Source organism: Mirounga leonina, unplaced genomic scaffold (genome assembly GCF_011800145.1).
Source record: "Mirounga leonina isolate KUSES-001 unplaced genomic scaffold, KU_Mleo_1.0 Mir_166, whole genome shotgun sequence".
Taxonomy (NCBI): Eukaryota; Metazoa; Chordata; class Mammalia; order Carnivora; family Phocidae; genus Mirounga; species Mirounga leonina.
In genome coordinates, this window is record NW_023270418.1 from 24,343,260 (window position 1) to 24,355,214 (window position 11,955).

General features: G+C 53.0%; 1 protein-coding gene across 1 annotated transcript; it reads right to left on the reverse strand.

Annotated features, from left to right (window-relative positions):
• Window positions 1-868: 868 nt before the first annotated feature.
• RAPSN (receptor associated protein of the synapse) lies at window positions 869-10,447 on the reverse strand. The gene is made up of 8 exons (XM_035012818.1): window positions 9,794-10,447; window positions 8,962-9,300; window positions 4,257-4,415; window positions 3,628-3,726; window positions 3,429-3,551; window positions 2,864-2,917; window positions 1,654-1,853; window positions 869-1,191 (listed from the first exon to the last, which is right to left on the reverse strand). Exons 1-8 carry the CDS (start codon window positions 10,046-10,048, stop codon window positions 1,119-1,121), a joined length of 1,302 nt encoding a protein of 433 aa, XP_034868709.1. The 5' UTR covers window positions 10,049-10,447; the 3' UTR covers window positions 869-1,118.
• Between the last annotated feature and the right edge of the window lie 1,508 nt (window positions 10,448-11,955).

Consider the following 11,955-nt stretch of genomic DNA (forward strand, 5'->3'; position numbering starts at 1 on the left):
CCAGTTTAAGCCGGGAGCGACAGGTGGAAGCGCTATTGGTCGGTGCGCGCAATGGGCGGAGCCCGGATGTAAAACCGGAAGGGGAGGGAGAAGCGATGGGAACCTCGAGGGCCCTTGGGAAATGTAGTCTTAATCTAGCCAGTAATTGAAAGGGTGCTTTGGAAGGAATGATTCGACCTCAGAATCTGGCGCAGCTAGGAATTAGGGGATTCGCGAGATGGCTCTGCTTCCCAAACCATAGGCAACATACGCCAGCCGTGTGCAGAGAGCCAAAAAAAGGCATGTCCAAGGTTACCAGAGAGAATCATTAACCAGTTTTAAAGAGAAATTGCTGCTGCTAACTTCTGAGCAGGCGCCACAGACCAGCCCACGTGGGCAGAGCTGAATGGACAACAGCCTCTACAATTAAAAACATTATGACTCACATCTGTAATCGTTTCTTGTCATCTCAAGGAGTAGGGCAGTTCTCTGGATCATATGAGACCCGTTTTTGTTGTATCTGTGTCCCTTGCTCTGGAGGATCTCTGCTTATGACTCTAAGGCGAGACCCAGGGCACCCCTAAAATGAACTTCATGTGAGCCACATGGCATATATTTTCAGTCAAGCCTTCACAAAGAACCCCTCAACTTGGTGGGAAACTGTCGAGTGGTTTTCTTGGAAGCAGTTGAAAGCAGAAATTTCTTTAAATAACAGCATTTGCTAAAGGTTAAGTGACTTGTCCAAGGTTGTTCAGTGACTGCGTGTGAGCACAGGAGCTGCTGACCCCAAATTCACACTTGTCAGAACTGCCTGACAGGAGTCAAGAAGACCAGTTGGGGAAGAAGCTGTCCTGTCCGTGCTGGCCCCAGCACACCGGCAAAAAGAGTCAGAATCGCTGGGCTCAGGTACCAACAGTTTATTTTTCTACAAAGAGCAAAGTACAAAGAGGCAGGGAGGGCAGTGGAGCCTGGACGAACAACAGGGGGGCAGGTCCTGGGCCCCAACAGGTTGGAGGAGGCCCTGGCGGCTGCCCCAGGAGTAAACAGGGTCCAAGGCATGGCGAATCAGGGGCCCCCAGCATGATGATGGACAAGGAGCAGGGGGAAGTGAGGCAGAAGCCCAAGACTGCTGGTGGGACTCACACAAAGCCGGGCTTCATGGATGAGCGGCGGCAGTTGGGGCAGCTACGTGTCCCGTTTCTCTGCAGGCACCTTGGGAGGCAAAGGACTCTGTCCGTTCACTGAACCCAGGCTTCCATCCTGGGCCTGGGCTCTCTCTCCTCCCCTCCCCTCTGCAGGAGCTGGGACAGTGTCAAAGGGGAGGGGAGGGCTCCCAGCCTCCTCCCGGCGGCCCTGCTTGCCCTTAGCACTCTGTCCTGGGCTTTCCAGGAGGTCAGGAGTGAGGAGGTTGGCATGGACGCAGGTCTAGCCCTGGGTGTCTGAATCTCATGGCCTTTGAGAGGCCTCTCTGAATTCTCTTTGGGGGGAGTAATGATGGCCACCTCATAGGGCTCCTGGGAGGATTCCATGAGTTATCACAGGGGAAGCTTCTAGAACACTCAGAACGCAGAGCGCACTACATTCAGTGTTACTACTGTGGTTAGGGCAGCTGGGGCCCTAGCGTACCCCGAAGAGACCGTGGGTGCCCCCTGCCCACCGGCCAGGAGCCCTCACCTGAGGTGGAAGATGTGGGAGCATGGCAGGGCCTGCAGCTGGCTGTTCCTCTCGCCTATGGACTCGCCACACAGGCCGCAGTAGAGCTCGGTCTCCTCCACACACTCGTGGAAGCGCACGACGTGGGCGCGCAGCTCGCGCTGCAGCCCCTTGCTGCGGTAGATGCTCTCGCTCAGGCAGTGCAGCTTGAGCTGGCTCAGCTGGGGCCAGCAGGGACCGGGGAGCAGGCGTGGGGGACAAGACCACGTCAGCACTGGTGAGCCTCCCTCCTTGCCCAGCCCGAGAAGCCGTCCCAGAGGGCCCACCGAGCAGTCAAGACACACACGGTCTGGTCCTGGCGGCGTTCTTGCATCGCTGATGGGCCTAGGAAAACCGTCCCACCCTCTCTGGGCCTTGGCTTCTCCCCCACGCAGAATGGGGGGTGGTGGTGGTGAGGTAGTTGGTGCTCACCCCTAGAACTAGCTGGGAACCCCATGTTTTTGAAGGATTTTATTGACCAGATCTGCTGCATTGACACCATAATGATTAATTTGCTCTCCTGTTTTTGTTAATTAAATACACACAACAGCTCATCAGCATTTCTGACCAACCTGAGATACTTGGGTAAAACTGAGTGGCTATAATCTATTTGGCATTTTAGTTGGGCTGTGCACTGGATTCCAGAGAAATTCGTATCTTCTAGAAGGCTTCAAGAAACACTGAGCCTATTGTCAACATTTAAAGGTTTGGATATAACTATTAAATTTGAGAGGCCACAGACGCTATGGGAGGACCACGGGCTTTGGAGTTAAGACAGACCAGGTACAAAGTGTGGGTCCTGGAGCACCTCTCTGAGCCTCGCTTTCCTTACCTGTAAAATGGGGCTTGCAGTGCCCACCTTGCAGGGAGACAGTGAGGAGTGGGACCAATACCTAGAAGAACCTGTGTGTGCCCAGCTCTTAGTGAGTGGACCCACTGTTGGGAGATTTAATGACCATCAAGAAGCTCTGAGGAATTCTGATGTCCTCTGAGCTACAGAATTCTTGCCCTGCCCTCCAAAGTGCTCTGTGGGTGGAAGAGAAATAGCCAGGGTGTGGGAATGGGTGGGGGCAGCTCCTGGAGATCCAGAAGGGCTCAGGGCATGTGCAGGCTCAGGGAAGCCCTCTCCACACACCCGAGATGCCACCTTGGGCTCTTGACTCCAGACCCAGAAGACAGAATCAGGTCTGACCTTGTTCCCCACTTCCTCGGCCAGGTCCTGGGCTTTCTCGATGGCATCCAGAGCCTGGAAGGCAAGCACAGGCCAGGGCTGCAGGCAGAGCTGACAGAGGCCTTGGCTCACAGGAAAGGAAGGGGCTGGGAGGGGTGGGCCTGGGGAGGATATCATGGCTGGGCAGCTGCCCTGCGTGTGAAGGTAGCAAAAGGAGGCTGGAGCCCAGTCACAGAGCTGTGTGGTCAAGTTACCTGTTGCCTCAGTTTACTCAGATACAGAATGGGAAGAATATTCCTGTCTCATTGGGTGTTGTGAAATCGTGAAAGCCGTTAAAGCATCCTGAGTTCCAACCCACCTCTGGCCCTTTACTAGTTGTGGGTCTGGGCACGTCGTGGGCCTTCTCTGAGTCTGGAAAATGGCTTGGAATGTACTCAGCTCATGGGATTCGGGTGAGGCTGATGTTAGACAAAATGTCTGAAAGAGTCCTGCCCAGGACCAGCCCCACAGAGTGTTGGCTGACCTACTGGTTCCAAATGGGAGCACCGGGGAGAACCGGGGGCTGTCGGGAACAGCCCCATCTCACCTTGTCCAGCGCCTTCCTGGCTATCCAGCATTTGGCCACTCCCAGCAGCACCTGCACCTGCCCCAGGCGGTTTCCAATCTCCGTCATGATGCTCATGGCAGAGTCGTACCTGGGGAAGGCTGTCTGCACAGCCAGGGGGAGGGTGCAGTCAGACTGGACCAGGCCTGCAAGCCCTCCCTCCGCACCCCAGGGGCCTTACCTCCAGGTCCCCGCGGCTCCGGTGGATGTCAGCGAAGCAGAGCAGGCAGAGGGCCTGCAGTGGCCGGTCCCCATGCTGCAGAGCAATCTTCATAGATTCCTGTGAAGGCAGGCGGGCAGCTCAGGCCTGCACATCTGCCCCCCCCACCACCACTGGGGTGTCATTACTCAGTGGGCCCCTCTGACAGGGCAGCCCAGGGATCGCCAACGTCCTCGGAGCCCAAGAGACCTAGCACGGTGCCGAGGCCCCACACACGGAACCACTGAGGCCTCACCACACCCATCCAGTGGACAGAAGTGACTTGACCAAGGGCACCTGGCTAGTAAGTAGCGACGCCAGGATTTGAAACCAGGTCAGTGGCACTCCAGAGACCGGCTTTCTTCCTACTGAAAGTGCCCCACAGAGAGTGTGTATGGGGGGAGGGCAGAGGGAAGCCCCCTCCCCCTGAGAATGGACGGGAAGGGAGTGAGGTTTGGGGCAGGGCAGTGGGCAGAACAAACGCATCCTTCGGGGCACATGGAGAAGGGGGCCCAAGGCAAATCTTGGGGCCCTAAGTGGGTTGATGTGGGAGGAGGACACCCGAGCCCACGCCACCACCCTCCGCCTGCCCACCTTCCCCCCTGGCCCACCTCACAACACTCCATGGCGCTGCCCAGGTGGCCCAGCAGGCGATAGGCCACAGCCATGTGGTACTGGCTCATGGCCCGGTACTTGAGGCTCCAGCCTTTGCCATAGTCGCTAACGAGCTCTGCGGCCTTGCAGGGGAAGAACAGGGCTTTCTCGTAGTCCTGCGGGGGACACAGGGAGGAGGTGGGACAAGAAGGGGCCCACAGAATGGCCGGAGCTGCCCCTAAGTCAAGGGCTCCAGGGCCCCGCCGGTGTTCGCTCATTCATTCAGGTGTCCCAGGAAAGAGTGATCCAGGCAGAAGGAAGAGACGCTGAAAAGGTGTGGGCTCCGTGAACCTAGGAATTTTCATCGGGTTCGCGGATGCATCCCAAGAGCCTAGCACGGTTCTTGGCACTTAGTAGATGCATAGTGAATATTTGTTGAATGAAGGGATGAACGAGAAGGCAAGAAAATACAGTTGGCTTCTGTTCTCACTTCGTCCCAGTTGGGCCCCTTATCTTCAGAGACACACAAAAGGGGGTACCAGGCCCCCCGCTAGTGTTTGCCCCCCGGCACCCAGCAGCAGGCGCTCACCAAAGGCTCAGGGACTGGTTGCCAGCACAGTCTGCTCCAAAGAGCATTGGAACAGACTCACTGAGGCAATGAAATCATCCTTCATCCTTTATTTCTCCTCAAACCTCCAAAAGCTCTTTCTACCTGTCTGTTATCAGCTAATGACCTTGCTTCATACTCCACAGGGAAAACAGAAGAGAGTCAGAGAGGACTACTGCCTTCTCCACCAAATCCTCGATATGGACCACTCTGCCTTCTTCCTGCCACTCTGGAGGAGGACTCCCTGCTCCTACAGATGGGAGTCCCTCCACGGGACTCGGGAACAAATCCCCTGGCTCTTTCTTCTTTTTTTAAAGAACTTTCTAAAAAAGCTTTTCGTTATTTGTTTGACACAGAGAGAGAGCGCACAAGCAGGTGGAGAGGGACAAGCAGACTCTCCACTGAGCAGGAAGCTCGATCCCAGGACCCTGGGATCATGGCCTGGGCTGAAGGCAGCCGCTGAACAGACTGAGCCACCCAGGTGCCCCCCGCCCCCATCTCTTTCCACTCAATCATTCCCATCGGCGTACAAATACATTCTGGCATTTCTTGCCTCGTTAAAAAAAAAAAAAAAAATCAATTTCAAACAACCTTCTTTTGATTTCATGTCCCCTTCAACTATAACCCCATTGCTCTGTTCTTTCTCATAGAAAATCTATTTGATCTTTCACTTCCTATCTAACAAGCATCTCCAAGTTAATATGAGACCAAAAGAGAACTCTCGATAACCCCAATAAAAACCTGTTCCTCACAAATTTTGTTGCATACTTTTTTTTAAGGTTTTATTTATGTAAGTAATCTTTATGCCCAACATGGGGCAGGATCTCACGACCCTGAGATCAAGAGTTGCACCCTCCACCAACTGAGCCAGCCCAGTGCCCCTTGTGACGCACTTTTTTTTTTTTATTTAAGATTTTACTTATTTATCTGACAGAGAGAGAGAGAGCACAAGTAGGCAGAGAGACAGGCAGAGGGAGAGGGAGAGGCAGGCTCCCCGCCAAGCAGGGAGCCCGACATGGGGCTCGATCCCAGGACCCTGGGATCATGACCTGAGCCGAAGGCAGACGCTTAACGACTGAGTTACCCAGGCGCCCCTTGAGTACCCATTTTTATTTATTTATTTGACAGAGAGAGACACAGCAAGAGAGGGAACACAAGCAGGGGGAGAGGGAGAGCGAGAAGCAGGCTTCCTGCTGAGCAGGGAGCCCGACGAGGGGCTCGATCCCAGGACCTTGGGATCATGACCTGAGCTGAAGGCAGGCGCTTAACGACTGAGCCACCCAGGCGCCCCCAAAATTTTTTTATTTTTTTAAAACCCTAAAAATAGAAAATGGAAATAAATGACCCTAACTGCATATCATCATATTAATATAATTAATTAATTATAAGTTTAATTATAGAATTAGTATAACGTAATAATATACTATTAAAATATAATGCTACATTATTACATTATAATGTATTATATTGCATTATAGTAATATAACCACATAGAAAAATATAATTATTTCAAATGACCTTGGAAATGTATGTCCTTGGGCAGTTCATCCATAGCGGGATATTTGATAAAAGACAAAAGAACGAAAGGCAAAGAAATCTTAAACTTCCTTCCGTTGTCTTTTTTTTTTTTAAGTAATATTGGTATTGTCTTTGGAAAGTATTTTGTAGAATAAAATAAATGTGTAATTATGTTGCTAAAAGCCAACATTTTCAGCCTAAGAGAAAAGAGAATCAAGATTAAAATAAATTAAGGAAAATCCTGAAACATTAGATTTGAATTGCAAATATTAGCATAAACTTCAGTTGTCTTGGCAACTAAAAAGATTTAGAAGTCATCACAACTCTCAGTAGCAATGAGCACCTTGAGAACCCACATTTGGTCTTTAATAAAATTTCCCACCAAAAAGAGCCCAGAGAAATGGCTGATTGCAGGTCCGGGGCAGGGAATATACACATGGAGCCTGGGACAGTTTAATCATTGCAGAAAACAAGAACACTTTCCGTGTTTAAATGAAGTCTCTCCAAAGGGACACAGGAGACTTATTGAAGGAATTCCATTAACTAAAGTTAAGATAATTTGAGCATCACAAAGCACAATATTGCAATTAACTGAAGAAGACCGAATACTTAAAAAAAAAAAAATCCAGGATTTCATAACGGTACTCCAAAAGAAGAAAGCAAACCAGGTTAAGTATGATCATTGGAGGCCACTATGACTTCAACTCCTCATCATCAAAGTGGGAACTAAAGGAAAGGAAAAAGTACCCCGTTTTTTCTGTAGGAACTGCATTTCAGAGGCGCCAACTAGCCCCATTTGACGGGGGAGCGTTCTTCCTTAGAGAAAATTCCAGCCAACAACTGTAGAAGGAAAGGTAGAACTTGGAAATCGCCATTTCCTTACAGTCGAAATAAGAGAACTGATTTGGGCAACAAGCATCACTGGATGCTAAATCCATTATGGAAACTGGCCGCGGAACTGAATTTTCACAGGGGGCCGGAGCGCCACCGCCCCCCAAGTTCACCTGCTGGTCAGGGAAGGAAAAAACACTAACCCTGAAACCGAGGGATGGGGTTGAAATCCTGGAAAATAAAGGGGACGGGAGAAATCTACTGAAAGAGACTTTAGGAGACATAATGCCCACTGCTCATGTGCCTCATGTCTGTGTTCCAATTTATAGAAGCCGAGGGTAGAGGCGTGTTTTCAAGATAAGCAGAGAAATTCAAGAGATAATTGTGATTATGTAAGAAAGTGTCCTTATATAAGAAAATGTCTTTTTTTTTTTTCTTTCAGAGATGCATACTGAACTACTTCGGGGTAAAATATCATGATGTCTATAATTTCATGTCACAACACTTCAGTTAAAATATGTAAATCAAATATGGCATAATATTAATAATTGTTCAATCTACGTGGTGGGGATATGGAGGTCGGTATATTATTCTTTCGATTTTCCTGTACGGTTAATTGTCTTCAGAATAAAAAAGGTTTTAAAACACCCTATCCCTCTCCCATCTAGCGAGTCTCACTGAGTGGGTTCTTCCTATGTGTGGTTGCTGAAAACAAAATCCTCGGTGTCGTCCTGGATGACTCTCATTTCCTCGCATCCCACCTCTGATTCATCAGCATTTATACACCCATTTACCCCAAGATTTTATTAAGCATCTACTGTGTGCCGGGCATCAACATCCCCCGTGGGCCAAGCGCAGTCTGGATGCCTAGGGGGTCCCAGGAGAACAAACACTCGACCAGCCCTCGGTCACCGGCTCCATCAGTTCAAACTGATCTGCCTTCTCCCCTGCCCCCGTACCTCTTGGTTCTCACCACCTCCTACCCCCTTTCACACACCTGCTGCGGCCATGCTGGCCTCCACCGTCCCTGGAACAGGTCAGCTATGCCCCCCTCCTCACCCAGGGCAGGGGTTTGCTTTAGCTGTTGTCTCTTTTTCAAGCTCTTGCCAGATTTCTGCATGGCTTACCCTCTCCTGTGCTTCCAATCATCAGACTGATAACACCTCTATGAGGCCTTCCAATCACCTGATTTGAAATTGCAACACCCCATCCTCGGCACTTCCCACCCCCTTTTCCCGCTTTCCTTTCTCCTAAGCACTTTCTAGCACGCTATGTGATTGACTTACTGATTGTGTTTATTTGACTCTTACTAGAATGCAAGCTTCACAAGGCCACGGGCTTTGCTGTTGTTTTCCCTGCCTCCCAAGCCCACGGAGCAGGGCATAGAGTAAAGAGTCAATAAATACTTGATGAAGGAGTCCTTACAACCGTGCTGGAAGGTGGGCCCTGCCCTCCCTCATTTTATAGATGCACCTACCAAGGTTCGGAGACGAGAGGTGCCAAGACCACATAGCAAACACAGGGCAGTACGGGTTCATGGCCAGGCCTCAGAAGGAGCCTCCCATTTCCCCAGGAAGGCAGACAGACCAGGGTTTGAATTCTGGCCCTGCCCTTCCTGGTAAGTCTCTACCTTCCTGGGGGAGTCTTCCCTCTCAGACTCTCCTACGTGAGAGGACTGAGCAAGGTCCTGAATGAGGAGTGCGGCTCGCGAGAGGGTGTCAGGGGACCCGAGCCCTCCCCCACCCGCCCCCGGGGCCCCGGCCCACCTTGACCTGGGCATAGAAGCTGCCCAGGCTGCAGCAGACGCGGCACTCGAGCATGGCGTCGTCATTGTTGTGGGCATAGCGCAGGGCCTTCTCGAAGCTCTCCAGGGCCTTCTGGAAGAGGCTGAGGCCCAGGAAGGCATTGCCCATGCTCAGGCTGACCTGGCCTCCGAGCTGGGCGCCTGCCCTGGTGCCGGGCAGGCCGAGGCAGGTCTTGCAGTAGGAGATGGTCTTGTGGAACTCACAGAGCTTCTCGTTGCTGCGTGCCAGGTTCAGGTAGCTCTCCAGAAGGAAGTCGGCATCCTCCAGCTCCCGAGCGGTGTCGATCTGCACCACAGCGAACTGCCCGGAGGGTCAGGGCAGTGCGGTCAGCCTGGACTCTGAGCCTCGGACCCGGGCCTCCTCCCTGCCTCGCAGCCGAGGCCTCGGACCCAGAGCTTCCAGCCAAGGCCTCAGATGAGTTCTCTGCTCCCCAGCCATAGGCTAGAAGCGTCAGACCTGGAGCCACGCTTGGCCCCATAGCCTTCACCTTTCGACCCCAGCCTACCCGCACCACCCACCCACCCAGCCCCAAAGCTGGAGCTCACGCCCCCTCAGGCTCCGACTCAGCACCCCAAACAGGAAGGCTGGAACCTAGCTTCCGAGACCCGGCCTGGAGATTCTCGAACCCTGAAGCTGAGAAGCTCTGTCTCGGTCTCAGAGCAAAGTTCAAGGCCACAAGGGCCTTCGACCGGACTCAGAGCCCCAGCGGGGCTGGGCTGCTAGCCTGTGGGACATGGGGGTGTCTGAGGAGGCGGGAGGGTCCGAAGCCCGGGGGTGGCCAGCCCGGGCCCACCTTTAGCATCTCCTTGTAGCGGCCCATCTCCGAGTGCGCAGTGACCAGACAGCCCAGCACGCGAAAGCGCCCCACGAGGTCCGCGCTCTTCTCCAGCACCTTCATCCACACGTGCAGCGCCTTCTCCGTCTGGTTAGACTGGTACAGCTGGAGCCCCTTCTCGATCTGCTGCTTCGTCTGGTCCTGCCCCATCCTTCCAGAGCCCTGCGCCGCTTGAGGACGGAGAGACCCCGGTGGCCCTGGGCTTCTAGGCATTCATGGTGGGGACCCCAGGGTCAGCTGCCCACGGAGCCCCAGGAAGGAAAGCAGTGCCAGGCAGGAGCCGAGCAGGGCCTGGATGGAGAGCGGGCGCCACCCTGGGAACAAAGCTGGTCCGGCCACCGGCCGCAGCTGTCCCTGCCAGTTGGGGCCACGTGGCCGCTGAGGAATGTCAGCCACACTGTCACGCGGGCCTCTGCCGCCCCCACCCCCAAGCTGGGAGGCGGCTTCCCAAGGATGCAGGCATCCTGCTCCCGGGGCACCCCCTTTGGTGGCTCTTCAGCACCTCTGGCCCCGACCTCCCTTGGCAGTGTGGGCCCTCCCGGCAGCCTGGCCAAGGAGCCGCCCCCAGGGACGGGCTGAGGGCCTGGAGGAAGCAGGGAGGAAGTGAAGCAGGTGGCCAGCCCTGAGCCCTGCCTCTCCCCATCACAACCCTCCCCCTAGACCTACCCTCCCCCAGGCTCTGTGTCTGGGATTCGCTGGGCACCGGGCACCCAGGGCTCTTACCCATGCGCATGCCCACACCATTCCCGACATCTCGTCCTAGCTCACAGTATGACCCAAGCCAAGTCATTCACCTCTCTGTGCCTCAGCTTCCTCATCTGTCAGATGAGGATAACAATAGGCTAATAAACCCTGACTCAGAGGGCTGTTTGAGGCAGCATCGGGTAGTAGGGAACAGCACGGACCCTGGAGCCGGGCTGACTCTGCTGTTGGCTGTGTGGGCCGTGTGACTTTGGGCAAGAGCGTACTGCTACCTACCGCAGTGGATTGTTAGAACTAAGGACTTACTAGCCGAAGAGGACGTAGAACAGCAAGAGGTCATCCCGAGCTGGGTCCGACTGCTCCACGGCCCACTGCCCACCAGGGACAGGAGTTGACCCCTGGAGGGTTAAGAAGTGTCCTAATTCCAATCCCTATCCCAGTTTGAAAGGGTCCCAAAAAATGCGCTTTAATGCCAGACACTGTGGAGAAGGGCGAAGTCTTATGCAGGGAGCAGACTTCTGAAATATGGGGGCTCCTAGTGTTGAGAGGCCCTAGGGAATGGGGCCCCAACTCCACCAGCTCGTCTCCCCCCGTTTTTCTCCTTCCTCTCTGTACACCAGGCTCCTTCTTGCCCCAGGGCAAAGTTCATCTTTTCAGAGTGGACAGAGTTTTTAGTACATTCACAAATTTGTACATTGATCACCACTAATTCCAGGACATTTTCACCATGTCAAAAAGAAGCCCCATACTGATGAGCAGTCACTGCATTCCTCCCGTTACAGTTGAATTGGTGTCCTCCTTGAATCATACGTTGAATTCTCTTTTTAAAGATTCTTTTTATTTATTTGAGACAGAGAGAGAGAGAGACAATGCATGGAGGAAGGGGCAGAGGGAGAAGCAGACTCCCCAATAACCAGGGAGCCCGACGCAGGGCTCCATCCCAAGACTCCAAGATCATGACCTGAGCCGAAGGCAGATGCTTAACTGACTGAGCCACCCAAGCTCATATGTTGAATTCCTTTTTGGTTTTGTTTTTAAATCCTCAGAGACTCCTCTGAGTGTGTGTATGTGTATATATGTGTGTTTGTGTGTATGTACATATATATACACACATATATGTATTTTAAGATTTTATTTATCTGACAGAGAGAGCACAAGCAGGGGGAGTGGCAGGCAGAGGGCGGGGGAGGAGCAGGCTCCCCGCTGACGTGGGGCTTGATCTCAGGACCCTGGAATCACGACCTGAGCCGACAGCAGATGCTTAACCGACTGAGGAACCCAGGCTCATATGTTGACTTCTTAACCCCCAGATGGGATGTACTCGGAGACACCGTCTCTAAAGAGGTCAAGTGAGGTCATTAGGGTGGGTGCTAATCCAGTATGACTAGTGTCATGCGATCAGGACACAGACACACAAC